The sequence below is a fragment of the Lutra lutra genome, chromosome 15 (assembly GCF_902655055.1).
Source record: "Lutra lutra chromosome 15, mLutLut1.2, whole genome shotgun sequence".
In the NCBI taxonomy this organism is placed as follows: domain Eukaryota; kingdom Metazoa; phylum Chordata; class Mammalia; order Carnivora; family Mustelidae; genus Lutra; species Lutra lutra.
Window position 1 is genome coordinate 18,884,977 of NC_062292.1, and position 14,692 is coordinate 18,899,668.

The window sequence follows — 14,692 nt, forward strand, 5'->3', positions numbered from 1 at the left end:
GAAGATGGAATACTTCAGAAAATTTTATTTTCAGAAAAATTAAGGTCTAACACTTAACAACATTCCCCTTGGGCTCGGCATATTTATTGCTTGAAACAGTAATGCACACCTGGTTTTCCTCGCCATATAAGCTCGTCAAGAACAAGAGTGATTTAGTTTTCTGTCTCTAGCACTGTGTGTGGTACCTGATGCAAATATGCAATGAATAGTTCCTTTTTGAGTTAATAAAATGATTAAATGAAAGGTGACCATAGTAGATATGGCAAAGAAGGAGCTTATTTACCTTCCTAATACTTATACAGCTCAGATAAATAATTTTTTTAAACATGTACCTTCACTTTGATAGACAGTTACAAGAACTTCGATAAGTGCCCTGTTACCTTCCCTACTGGACAATTACTCTGAATATTAAGATTTGGGCCAATGGTGAAAACATTTTCTATAAAAACTTGAGAATTGTTTTATATACAATATGAAAAAAAGCATTTTTAAGAGTCTACTATAAAAAAAATATATATATATATATAAAAAAAAGAGTCTACTATAGACTGGTAATTTTTTTTGTTATGATTGTAAAAAATTTCGGAGCTTGTTAAAAATGATCATTACTATTATTCTTTGTGTTGATTGCTGAGCTGACAGTGGGACAGATTTACTACAGTAATTCAATAACCCTAATAAGCAAGTGTATCTGTAATTTTGCACCTTTGAGTCACTTTTTTCTTTCTTGTCTCAGCCCAGGAGAATAAGTGCAGTTTCTGTGGCTGAGCGGGTTGCCTATGAGAGAGGAGAAGAGCCTGGAAAAAGCTGTGGCTATAGTGTTCGATTTGAGTCAGTCCTTCCCCGTCCTCATGCCAGTATAATGTTTTGTACTGTCGGTAAGTAATTTGTTTTATTTTGGTCTTTGACTTGGAGTTTATATTGTATTATTTATGAAGAACCTTGGTAACAATGCAGAGGGGCTAGGAGCCAGTCTGAGAATTTTCGTTTCAGTAGAACTTGTGGCACTTTTTCTCTAAATGGAGAACATTATGTTACCACTGGTTTTTATAGCTTAGAGAAGATAAAATGTGCTTATGTTACCAGAGTTATGTCTTCTAATACTCTTTTTGTTGGACAGATGTGTTTCAGAACACAGTTACCTTTTAATAATTTAAATATACAGATTATTATTTCTTCCCTAAAATGATGCTGGGGTTATATTAACTGAAACGTAGTTGATTGTCTACATGTTTGTTTTGTTACACATTTTTATACCTCCCTACTTCAGTGAACATAGAAACTCATCTCCAGTTGTTCCGTTCATTTCCTTTTTCCAGGTGTGCTCCTAAGAAAATTAGAAGCAGGCATTCGAGGAATCAGTCATGTAATTGTAGATGAAATACATGAAAGAGACATAAATGTAAGTAATTTTGGAGTTACTGTAAAGTACTAATGTTAATATTCTGAATTAAAAAATCAAAGTAGAATGTCTTCCCTTTTCCCGCTTTTTATATCTTCTATCAAAATCAGGAGCTTTAGTCACCAAGATATTGGATACCTGTTTTTAGCAAGGCAAATAAACCTTTTTTTCTTCGTTAAATGCACAGAATTCTAAAAGTCCTCTTGTTGAATATCGTTGCAATGATCAGTAAGAGGTAGCATAATACAGCAGTTGGACTGTTTATGACTGAATCATTGATAGAATTTTAATCATTTTTCTTTGAACTGGAGATTAATCTGAGAAACATTTTTTAAGTTTTAAATTCAGCATAATTAGTAATATCTTTCTGGATGTTTGAAGCTCTGATCTTTTCAGATGTTAATGATAACCATGCCAAATTAGGAAAAAAATAGAATTTATTTCATAACCCTTCCCTTTTTTGGTCTTTGGCGAAATTTGTATACAATTACTATATAATTGTGTAGTTTAAAGGTTGGTAGCATAAAGCAATGATTTGTTTTTATGCCAGTATTTTACATATCCAAACAAAGGTATCCCTGAATAGGCAGTACGTCATTGAGACTGTTACCAAGCTGCTATTGCTCAAAACACTGATTAGAGGACCTTCTCTTTAGAAAATAACTTGTATAGCTATATATGTGCTATACTTTGACTTTTATGTCAAAAGCTATACTTTGACTTTTATGGTTGAGCTAAAATGAGTAAGAAAATTTGGTTTATTAGATAGTTTTTAAAATCTGAAATTTAATTTTTCAGTGAGGTAAAATTTTCTTGTCATTCAAAATCTCTTGAAAACTAGTTCTTTCTCTGATTAACTTAAAATGAAATGTTTCAGTATTATCTTCACTAGCATGGCAACATGCAAGTGTTTTTAGAGTTTATCCCAAATCTTACTGGAAACATCATGGATCATAATTACAATTTTCTTAAAAATAATGAGTGATTTTGGTCAGCTTTCCTTCGAAGTCTGTCAGGTATATGTAAATGTGCCGTTCACAGTGAAAAATGAAAAAATGCCTTTTAGAAACTTTTTATATTCTCTTTCATATGAGCCTTATCCTATCCAACTTAGAGACCAATTATTATAAATAATAGGGAATAGGAATATCGAACAGTGCGGCTGGATGAAAAGGTTAATTACAAAAGTCAGTTATGTTTTATGTATTATTTAAAAACGGCTAGAAAACAACTCAAAAGATAACATTGCAATAGTCAGAAGGTCGAATACTTAAGAATAAATCAACCCTATAGATACCACTTCTCCCCAAGTTGATCCAGTTTGAATGCAGTTCTAATCAAATTCCCATCAGGATTTTTCATAGAATTTAATAGGCTGATTATGAATACTTACAGGGAAGATTTATGGCCCGAAATAATGAGGATTTCTGGAGAAGAGAGAATGGATTGTCTTGGCTTCACAGATACCAGGACTTAATTCAAAGCTATAGTAATTGAGATGGTACAGGGATTGAAGGTTGTAATCATTGAGACAGTACATGGGTTGAGCACTGAATTATTCAGAATGTGGAAACATTGTGGGAACAGATGGTGTGTTGAATGCAGTGTTGGTAATAGGAGTGATGGCATGTTGGGTCACTGGTAAAGGGGAGTGGGTTCTTCCATAAATTGAGCCGGAAACAAATGTCACCATAAGGAAATAGTTGCAGTTGGACCTTGCCTCCTATCCAGATACAAAAATCAGTTCTAGATAAACTAAGGACTTAAATGCCAAAGCAATTTTAAACATCAAAAGTAAAAAATAGAAGTAAACATCTTGATAGTATTGTCCAATATAAACATATATTTATATATATATTTATATATTATATATATTGTATATGCACTTGTATAGATGAGAGAGGAAAGGTATATGAAAAGGACTAAGTAAGGTGATTCAGGATGGTTTTCTCTAGTTGAGGAAGACAGTGAAGGGCAGGAGGGCCACACAGCCAAGAAAAGTTACAAGTCGGAGTTACAGCTTTCGTGTTGTTTGGTAGGTAGATGGGTACTTTATCTTATCAAGTTGTAACTGTTTTGGCCATTATTTTGTTTGAACCAAATAAAAACTTACCAGTATTTTTAAGATTAGCTTTTCAGGTGGATTGATAACTGAGTTTTGGTTCATCTGGCTTTCCCTCTTCCCTAGTTAAAATTTGTATGACTACAAATATAAATTTCACTGGGAATTTTGAGATGAATTCTTTGCGCTCATTAATTTTTTATTCCTCTCCTTCTCCTACCTAAATAGCACTCATTTTTAATCCCTATTAAATTGTAGCTATTAGACTACAACTGTTCTTAAAAATACTACTGAATCCCACAGTAACCCTTTACCTTACACTTCTGCAAGCCACCAAAGAAACTGAGTTTCATTGATTTCTGCATAACACAAGCAAACTCTTAGTCTAGTCTTTTACTAGCATAAACTTATGCAGTTTTTTTTTTTTTTCATTTGTGTTTTTTTAATAGACCGACTTCCTTTTGGTAGTGTTGCGTGATGTGGTTCAGGCTTATCCTGAAGTTCGCATTGTTCTCATGTCTGCTACTATTGACACCAGTATGTTCTGCGAATATTTCTTTAATTGCCCCATCATTGAAGTTTATGGGAGGACTTACCCAGTTCAAGGTAAATAGTTTGGAGGTGGGGTGGGAGGGTGAACATCTTTTATGCATTGGATTTGGGATTTTCTTAATCTTGGAAATTGGAGTAATAGTTCAAAAGACATTTAAAATATAGGCCAAGGTAGAATATCAAATGCCTCATAGCATTCTTGGGCTTTTACTTAAGCAGCAGTGAGTACAATATGAAGAGCAGGAACAGGTTTCATCATTACTTGGGGAGTTGCCATATCCAGTAAGTTTCCTGCCTTTTCCTTATAGCAAAGATAACTTTTTCAGAATTACATACTGTCATGTGTAAATCATTATGGCCTGTAGATGTTTATGGGAAATACTATTAAAAAGTTTAAGCAGCCAGAGTCACATTACAAGAGAATCTTTCTTAGAGCCAAAGCAGGCATATGTTAAAATGACATTAAGGTGAGTGCGTCAGGATCAAGTATTTCTGATAGGTAAGAGCTCCTTTATTTTCATTTTCCCCCCTTTTTAGATTTATTTATACATTTTAGAGATCACAAGTGTGCAGGAACCCGTGGGCCAACTAGAGCAGGGCGAGCAGCAGACTCCCTGCCGAGTGCGGAGCCTGAGAAGCCTGAGGATAAGGGGCTTGATCTCCCCAGAGATCGTGACCTGAACTGAAACCACACATAGGATGTTTAACTGACTGAGCCACCGAGGCACCCCACACCTTTACTTCAGAATATTTTATCATCATTTTTTAGGATAGTCATTTAATAGTTTGGTTAAAAAAGTGAATTCTACCATAAATTGAGGGCATGAGAATAAGCTAAAAAATTTGCTGTGTGGGTATGAAATGATAAATGGCTATGTCAGGATACTGTTTTTTGAAATTCAGAACTAGGGGGAGCTCTGTAACAAAAGCCAGTGCAGTTGTATCCTGTGAGGGTAGGGGTTGACAGTTGTAAAGCTGTTTATATGTGTATTGAGATTGAAAAAATAAAGTGGATGGCAAATGGTGGAGCCAGGTTTATTATTGGAGTGAGAGATGATAGCTAAGTAGGAGGGAAGGCTTGAATGATCCATGTAGTATATGATTACTTCTGGAAACATCAGTAAGAAGTCATGTTACAAGTGAATAGATAAAGAAATAATTACAAATATGTATAGATACATGGGTGAGTATGCTTGCATATAATTTCTAGCTGTGTCTGCCGACCACAGTGATGTAGACAGAGGGACACAGGAGCCAACCTGAAAGAGCTGGAATAATTTGAACAAAAATAAATGAAGTAACATAGTATGGATTATAACCCTAAGGATAAAATAAATATCCATGAATCCATATGGTGGTTGAATAAATAAATGGGTAGTAAAGACACATTTCAGGGCACCTGGGTGGCTCAGTGGGTTAAAGCCTCTGCCTTTGGCTTAGGTCATGATCCCAGGGTCCTGGGATCAAGTCCCGCATCGGGCTTTCTGCTCAGCAGGGAGCCTGTTTCCTCCTCTCTCTCTCTCTGCCTGCCCTTCTGCCTACTTGTGATTTCTGTCTGTCAAATAAATAAATAAAATCTTAAAAAAAAAACAAACACATCTCTCGTATGGAATAATTCAAAAAAAATTAGAGAGATACTCTCCCTCTTACCTTAAAAAAGTAAGGCTTACCTCCCTGTCACTTGAGTGCCTCGTGCTTCTGTGGAGTATGGAAAGGGAGAAACAACAGTAACTTCACAGTGACTTGGAGTATACATGTATACTCTTGTATGTACTGTTTGTAGTAACTTGGAGGAACTTGACAAACACCACTTCAGGTGAACAAGTTTAGCATCATCAGTGATGAGTCGTACTGGTTGTAAGTACCCTTGATACAATGTGAAGAGTAGCACTTTGGGACTCAGCATATAGAGGGGAATTGTTATAGATCATTAGAACTATAGATTACGAGACATTTCTGGGCCTAGCTTAGAACCCCAGGAATATAATTGATCAGCAGATACTCCAGCTTTCCTGATGTAAGAGTTGTAACTAAAGGGAGCCCATTTTATGTGTACATCCTGATGGAGGAAGGGTGGACTGTGGTATATTACTGTATTCACAATCTTTCTTTCCTCATGGGAGGGTATAGCACAGTACATGTACCCTGTGGGCATTCCACAGATGTTTGATTGAGTATTGTATATTGAGGGTGTCCTGTCTTGCTTGGTGGGAACATGTAGGAGAGATACCTCACCTTCCTTCAAGGTTCAAGAGATTGGGACACTGAGTTTGGAATTATCACTGGAATTCCTTGCTAGTTATGAAGAATCAGATAGGTTATTAAGGTCGTTTTGAGTTATGAATTAGAAAATGAGTTTTGAAGACTTCTCCATTCTGAATGTGGACAGTACTCACCTGACTGGATTGTCTTGGCAGAATATTTCTTGGAAGACTGTATTCAGATGACCCACTTTATTCCTCCACCAAAGGACAAGAAGAAGAAAGATAAGGAAGATGATGGTGGTGAGGATGATGATGTAAGTGAATCTTCATGGAAAGTTTTCATTAGGGACGAATTGTTATTGTCATGAACAGAATGATTTTAGTAAAAACATGTAATGAATTAGCATTATAGAAAATTTTTTTAGGGGCGCCTGGGTGGCTTAGTGGGTTAAGCCTCTGCCTTCAGCTCAGGTCATGATTCAGGGTCCTGGGATTAAGCCCCTTATCGGGCTCTCTGCTCAGCAGGGAGTCTGCTTCCCTTCCTGTCTCTCTGCCTCGCTGCCTACTTGTGATCTCTCTTTCTCTGCCAAATAAATACATAAAATCTTAAAAAAAAAAAAGAAAAAAAATTTTTAAGTAACTATGAAGTCTGTTTTTAAAGTAGTTGATGTATTTTACTCCAAAGGATTCTGTGTTCAGTGATAAGCTCTTTTCATACCACAAGTTAAGTAATTTCTGGATAAAGGTTAAAAAGGAGGAAAAAGTAAGATGTTCAAAGGCCATATGTGGTTAGAAATAAGTCCCATTTTGCAAGGGTTTGTTTTCCATGGATCACAGTATCTGGCAAGCTGGTAGAAAGGCAAATATCTTGTGCCCCATCTCAGATCTACTAAATCAGAATGTACCTTTGACCAAAATCTCCATGTGATCCATATGTACAATAAAGTTTTCAAAGCAGCAGCTATCCTCCTAGATTAGAGAGCCTTTGTGTGATGACTTTATCAGATGGAGGGTATTAAAACAGGGAGTTAGGAGGGATTTCCTAAGAAGAAAGAGGAAAAAAAAGTGACACTTTGAGATTTGGACCAATGATAATGTAAAAATGCATCTTATATCTAAAACTTTGAACAGAATAAATACTGTAAAACAGCAATGCAGGATTTGATAGGAAATAAGCTGGAATATTTTTAATCAGAAGGTAAGAGGATATAAATGAATAGCAACTAGAAAGTTTATCAGGCAGAAAAAAGACCAGTTGTAATAACAACTTTCTTCTTACTGAAGGCTTGGTTTAGCACTGATTCTAAGGCAGACTTTTTAGAAAATACAGACCACATTGTTTTAGAAATAGATGATCAGATGAGCTGCCGGCAGGACACTTATTTAAGAGTTAAAGGACTTCATATTTGGTATAAGATGAGTCTGGGAGTTACACAGGGAGGTGTTGTGTATAGGTAAAGTAATCATGGTAATTGATGCACGGGACCATTGGAGCAGTTCATTAACTAGTGAGGAGAATATTTTTGAGAGACCAATGGGGTAAAGTCTTAAGAAAGAAATATACTTGGTGGAAGGAGCCATTAGAAGTTTCAGAGTCAAATTTAAGAGTTTGTGCTTGAATTTTAGATATTGCCTGTGGGAAATATTGGTCATGAGGAAAATTAAGTATCTCAGTACGTAGTAGGTTCTACATTTTTAGAAATTAAATTTCTTCTGTATGTCAGATACGACTAATCAGCTAGAATTAATAAGGACATTAGGTGTTATTTGAATGTTAAGGACAAATTTAAGAGACAACTTGTGACCTGTAGTCATTAAGACAGTTCAAAATACATCTCCCTGTTTTCTGCAGGCAAATTGCAACCTCATCTGTAGTGATGAATATGGTCCAGAAACAAAGATGAGCATGGCTCAGTTGAATGAAAAAGAAACCCCTTTTGAACTCATTGAAGCTCTTCTTAAGTACATTGAGACCCTTAATGTTCCTGGAGCTGTGTTGGTTTTTCTGCCTGGCTGGAATTTAATTTATACTATGCAGAAGCATTTGGAGATGAATCCACATTTTGGTATGTGTCTTTAAATTCTCACATATTTGACTGTGAAAAATGAATATTTTGCTTGTGCTTTGCCAGCATGTGAAAACAAAATGTAGTATTTTGTCCGTATTTGGATAAAAATATACATAGTATAGAGCAGTTTTAAAATAGACTATTTTTAGACTTTAACCTTTCTTTATTGTTATAGGGAGCCATCGGTATCAGATTCTACCTCTGCATTCTCAGATTCCTCGAGAGGAACAGCGCAAAGTATTCGATCCGGTACCAGCTGGAGTAACCAAGGTAAGTAGTAAACATTTACACTCACGGGGTTGGAAGTTACATAGATCTTAAATATTACAGCCTTCAGGGAACAACCCCCCCCCAAATTGCAGTCCACCTAAATTGAGGAGGGAAAGAAGGCGTCTTCTCTTCCTGAGCTTAGTAAGTTTTTCATTAGTCGGGTGGTGAGTGATTTTTTTAAGACTCATGGAATTCTCTTGTCACTTGTTACATAAGCAAATCCTTCTTTTAAGTGCATAACAGGAAAATATTTTCTGAAGTATAATTTTTCTTGATATTTCTTCACAGGTTATTTTGTCCACAAATATTGCTGAGACTAGCATTACCATAAATGATGTTGTTTATGTCATTGACTCCTGCAAGTAAGTTTCCAAGGAACCTATTTGCCTAGAATTAAATCTTAAGAATGTTCCATGTAGTATTTAGTATCAGGTAACAGAATCAAAATCACCCTTTTTTTTGAAGTCCCGTGTTTTCTAAATTATTGTGTCTTGTATATACTGGGTTACAGGCTAATTAGTAATTCTTGATGTTGATTTATCACAAGTCACTGTAGAAAGTTGACAAGACTTGACCCTTGTAACTTCTGAGTTTCCCACTACTCTTGTCTGCTAATATTTGCTCATTTCTCATTAGGTGTTTCTGTTGATCACAGCCATACAGTGACTCATACTGTTTAGTTTATAAAGATGAACAATATTTATCTTATAACAAATACCTACCTATGGGACATTTACTTAAGAATTAAAAGAGTTAGGGGCGCCTGGGTGGCTCAGTGGGTTGAGCCGCTGCCTTCAGCTCAGGTCATGATCTCAGGGTCCTGGGATCGAGTCCCGCATCGGGCTCTCTGCTCAGCAGGAAGCCTGCTTCCCTTCCTCTCTCTCTGCCTGCCTCTTTACCTACTTGTGATCTCTGTCTGTCAAATAAATAAATAAAATCTTTAAAAAAAAAAAAGAATTAAAAGAGTTCGTATTTGGTATATAATGAGCCTGGGAAATACATGAGGATGCATTGTGTACAGATAAAGTCCACAATTACATGGTAACTGATACCCAGGACAGGAAAGGCAAAGCTTTGTCATATCTGGCTAGCTTGTGCCCCATGTCTTCTCTACATAGTCCCTCCACCTCTCTGGCAATTGAGAAAGATCTGCCAGTGCCTGTTGCAGGGAGTGGTGACTAGCACGCAGCTCCCCTGCGCCAGCTCCAGTCGTAGTGCCAGCAGCCCGTGTGGAACGTTGAAGGACTGTGAGGTTGCTTAGGGTTTTGGCAGGACTGTGAGGGCACTGCTTGGTGAGGTCATCAACTTTTAGATCACAGATAGCCTGGAAGTTACACTCTTTGGGATAGACTTGGGTTGAATAATTACTCTTTACTCTTATGTATGTGCCACATCCTGTTTGAATGCTTTTCATTCATTAATTCACTTAATGTTTATAAATAAAAACTCTATGAGGTCAGTAAGAGTATTAGAGCCATTTTCAGATGAGGAAAATGGGGCACAGAAAGGTTAGTAACCTGGCCAAGACCATCGGCTGATAAGTGGCACAGATGTGTTGTTATTGCCTCTTAGAAGGTTGACAACTCAAGAGGGTGCGGTCAGATTCTTCCTGGTGCTGCTGTTCACAGGCTTTATGTCTGCACAGCTACCTAGAAAGCATCCATCCCTTAGCGGAAATACGGTAGTTATGTACTGGTGGTACATGTGAGTCTTAGAATTAGCCACTGTTTCCTATTTAGGCAGAAAGTGAAGCTCTTCACTGCTCACAACAATATGACCAACTATGCTACAGTATGGGCCTCCAAAACAAACCTTGAGCAGCGGAAAGGACGAGCTGGCCGTGTGCGGCCTGGATTCTGCTTTCACCTGTGTAGCCGAGCTCGTTTTGAGAGGTAAGACCCAATTCTTGAATAAAGACTGCAGATTTGTTTTTTCACCCCTTCATAGAGTACATTCCCCGCTGCCCCCATCCTGCTATGAACTTAAACTCAGAGCACATCAGTGCCTCCAGTTACACATATTGGAGGATAGATAACTTGGCTTAAATAACAAGATTGTGGCAAGAGTGAGGGGCGCGCCTGGATGGCTTAGTTGGTTAAGCGACTGCCGTTGTCGGCTCAGGTCATGATCCTGGAGTCCCCGGGATCAAGTCCCACATCAGGCTCCCTGCTCAGTAGGGAGTCTGCTTCTCCCACTGACCTCTCCTCTCATGCCCTCACTCTCACACTCTCTCACATTCTCTCTCTCCCTCTTTCAAGTAAATAAATAAAATCTTTTTAAAAAAAAAGATTGTGGGGGCACCTGGGTGGCTCAGTGGGTTAAGCCTCTGCTTTCGGCTCAGGTCATGGTCTCAGGGTCCTGGGATCGAGCCCCACATCGGGCTCTCTGCTCAGCAGGGAGCCTGCTTCCTCCTCCCTCTCTCTGCCCGCCGCTCTGACTACTTATGATCTCTGTCAAATAAATAAATAAAATCTTTAAAAAAAAGATTGTGGCAAGAGTGAAATTGTCGATGATGGCATGGTTGCTACTGATTTTCTGATTATTACTGATCTTTTAAAGGGAGGCTATGTGGACATTATTTTAGTTCCACTTATGTCACTTTAGGATTACTGATATTTATGGAATGGTTAACTTATTGAAAAATATATTTAAAAAATACTTTTATATTTACAGAAATCCCCCCCCCCCCAGTGTTAACACATCACTGTCTCTCAGAGGATCCTCTTCCTATGCCTGAGAAATAGAGGGCATTACTTGGATAAGGAAACTAAAACTTAAGGCACTTAGCTGACTTTTCCAGGACTGAAATCCAAGTCTGTTAATACCTTATCCAGTTTCATTTCTACTGTGTGCCTGTTGGGGAATGTTTGTGTTTGGGACTTTTTTAGTTAAAAAAAAAAAATCCTTATCTCTCTGAATTACAGATGTAAGATGCATAGTTAAGTGTTTCTGGATATCCACATGTGTGCGTTAGCTTTGACCAATTGACCAAAAGATAGAGTTGGGGTTTTATACATTTGTGTGTTTATCACAGTGAAGTGTTGTGCGACAGACTTAATTTACGTGACCAGATGTATATAATGCACTGCAGAAAAACCAAGGAAACGTTGATTTGCTTTTGTACTGGTAAGTTAGGGCTCTCTGATAATTGTAAATGTCAATTTATTTGAGCATCAGAAGTTAGCTCAGGAGACTGGCTGCAACATTTGGAAGATACCTACTTTTTAAAGGTTAGATTGTTCCCCGAACTAAAGAAACAAATACTGTACTCTAACATAGAGTGAAAGCCATCTACTAATTAGTAATGGCATGAAAAGACCTATAATGAAGGATTTTTGTTCTTTTCTCTATAGGATGAGGAACAGATAATGCTGTCTGCATTTATGTAAACCTTATTTAAGCTGACCTAAGTCTTGCCAGTGGTGTTGGAATCATTTCTAAATGGGTCCCATGAATCTTCATCACGAATAGTATATAGCCAATAAGTCTGAATTAAGAAATTTAGGGGGCGCTTGGGTGGCTCAGAGGGTTAAAGCCTCTGCTTTCAGCTCAGGTCATGATCCCAGGGTCCTGGGATCGAGCCCCACATCGGGCTCTTTCCTTGGTGGGGAGCCTGCTTCCTCCTCTCTCTCTCTGCCTGCCTCTCTGCCTACTTGTGATCTCTCTCTGTCCAATAAACAAATAAAATCTTTAAAAAAAAAAAAAAAGAAAGAAATTTAGAACATAGGCACGTAGGGGTGCCTGTGTAGCTCAGTTGATTAAGCATCCGACTCTTGATCTCGGCTCAGGTCTCAATCCTAAGGGTTATGATTTTAAGCACCACCACCCACCACCCCCCCACCCCCCCGCAAAATGTAGAGTCCTGGATTTTAATACCATTTGTACTTATTCTATCACATAACCTAAATACACTCTTTGGGTCTCTGTTTCCCCATTTTGTAAAATGAGATTAAGTTATTTAACTTTCTGTGCTCCTTCAGTTGAAAATGAAAGATAGCATAATGCCAAACACAGGATTTGTTTGAGAACTAAAGGAATTAATAATGTAAAATACTGAGAACAATACTTGGCACTTGGTAAGCTCCCAGTAAATGTTACCTATTATCATTGTTAATATTAATTTGTAATACAGACTTTTATTATTAAAATTTTTAAGGGTTAGATGATCTGTGAAATCCTTTCTGGTAGCACTAGATTTTATGAACCAGGACAGGAAGGTGATTGTGGGAATGTTAGTATTGGCCCAAATCTCCACAGAAAGTCTTACTACCATTTGTTGGGGTGGGAGGGTGGGGGAGGTGTTTGTTTTTGAGTATAGTTGACACCTGATGTTACATTAGTTTCAAGTGTACAAAATAGTGATTCAGCAACTTTATACCTTAATCTGTGCTTCTCACCAGTGTAGCTACCATCTGTTACCACATAGCGCTTTTACAGTACCATTGACTATATTCTCTGTGTAACTTTCATTCTTGTGACTTACTCATTCCATAATTAGAAGTCTATATCTCCCCCTCCCCTTCACCCATTTTTGCCTGTCTCCTCACCCTGTCCCCTCTGCTGTATCTAGCCACTGTTTTTAACCCATGTTTGTCAGCAGGCAAGACCCGAAGAAATTAATAGGTATGGGTAATAACAGTAAGGATTTGGGATAATTTTTCATTTTCCTTCACCCTCAGATGAAAATACCATCAAGCTATAATTGTAAAGTCATAAACCACTGCTCATGCAATTAAGAGGGTCTTGTCTAAAGAGTCTTTATAGTAAATACAAAATATTCTTTGATAATTGTAAAAGGATGAGGGAAGGTCAGCTCTATAAACCTGATTATCTCTGCAAAGATTTCATTAAACAGATGTGTATATACAAGAGTGGATGGTTATTTTATGCTTTATTTCACTTAGGCTCGAAACCCACATGACACCTGAGATGTTCCGAACACCATTACATGAAATTGCTTTGAGCATAAAACTTTTGCGTCTGGGAGGAATTGGACAGTTCCTGGCCAAGGCGATTGAACCTCCGCCTTTGGATGCTGTGATTGAAGCAGAGCACACTCTTAGAGGTACCTACAAATACAGACCTACCTAACAACTTGTTAATTGTGCCATTTGTCTTGTCCTGGCAACTAGCATGTAACTGATGAGTCAGGATACAAGCACCAGGCTGTGGTTAAGTCTTCCAGTGTTGCCTTACATACTTGATGTGGTCAGTTTTATAAAATGAGGTAAGAAAGGGCTAAGACAGGTCTTCTTTTGGTAAAAAATGTCATTTATTAACCAATATTTAATGATCAGAACATGAGTTAATCATGATACAGTATTTTATCTTTATCTGTAAAAACATCTATTTGTGTTTTCTAATCATGTCGTAGAAGTGGTGTAGTATCATGGGAAAAACTAAGAGCATTGTCCGGGGGAATCTGATTTTGAATTTTGAATCTAGTACTTATCTGCTGTGTGAACTTTGGACTTTTACTGTCCAGATTTCATTTCTCTCTAAAAATTATCAGTAGGTGATATCAGACTTAGATATGTACTTATGCCGTTACTTTAGTTTTTGTATGTATAGAGTTTGCATGGACTATTCAGTTTACAATCTACAGGGCCTAATTCTAGTACTTGCTTCCTATCAGGTGCTCCAGAATTTGGTTTTGTTGTGTTTTTGAGTGAGGAGAATCGTTGGCTATGGGCTTGGTGCTGGCAGTTGGTTTCACAGATAATGAAAGCTCAACCTGTAAAAAAGTGTTTCATCTTTACCTCAGTTAAAAGAGGTGTTTGTTACTATTTCTGCTCACAAAGAAATATCTCCCCACAGAACTTGATGCATTAGATGCCAATGATGAGTTGACTCCTCTGGGACGAATCCTGGCTAAACTCCCCATTGAGCCTCGTTTTGGCAAAATGATGATAATGGGATGTATTTTCTAGTAAGTGCTTTGTATTATTGCTGATACTTAAATGGTAGAACAATTTGAGAATCTTATTCCCCTCCCCATAAAAACAGGATGGGCTCAGAAGAAAAAATTAAATTCTTACGTATAGAAGTGGCATACTTCAGATACTAAGGAAAGAATGAAATGGGAAGAATGCATGGTTCCAGTAAATGGACAGCTGGGTCTAGCTTGTTGTGG

At 37.6% G+C, this 14,692-nt stretch overlaps 1 protein-coding gene across 2 annotated transcripts in view; it reads left to right on the plus strand.

Annotated features, from left to right (window-relative positions):
• Positions 1 to 14,692, plus strand: part of DHX9 (DExH-box helicase 9) — a 53,828-nt gene that overhangs the window by 32,464 nt on the left and 6,672 nt on the right. For both annotated transcript variants that reach the window (XM_047704615.1, XM_047704616.1), the window contains 10 exons: positions 737 to 878; positions 1,320 to 1,402; positions 3,914 to 4,070; positions 6,434 to 6,534; positions 8,073 to 8,286; positions 8,465 to 8,559; positions 8,848 to 8,921; positions 10,299 to 10,451; positions 13,464 to 13,624; positions 14,377 to 14,488. In XM_047704615.1, coding sequence (XP_047560571.1) covers positions 737 to 878; positions 1,320 to 1,402; positions 3,914 to 4,070; positions 6,434 to 6,534; positions 8,073 to 8,286; positions 8,465 to 8,559; positions 8,848 to 8,921; positions 10,299 to 10,451; positions 13,464 to 13,624; positions 14,377 to 14,488 — 1,292 coding nt within the window. The remainder of the gene's footprint in view (positions 1 to 736; positions 879 to 1,319; positions 1,403 to 3,913; positions 4,071 to 6,433; positions 6,535 to 8,072; positions 8,287 to 8,464; positions 8,560 to 8,847; positions 8,922 to 10,298; positions 10,452 to 13,463; positions 13,625 to 14,376; positions 14,489 to 14,692) is intronic.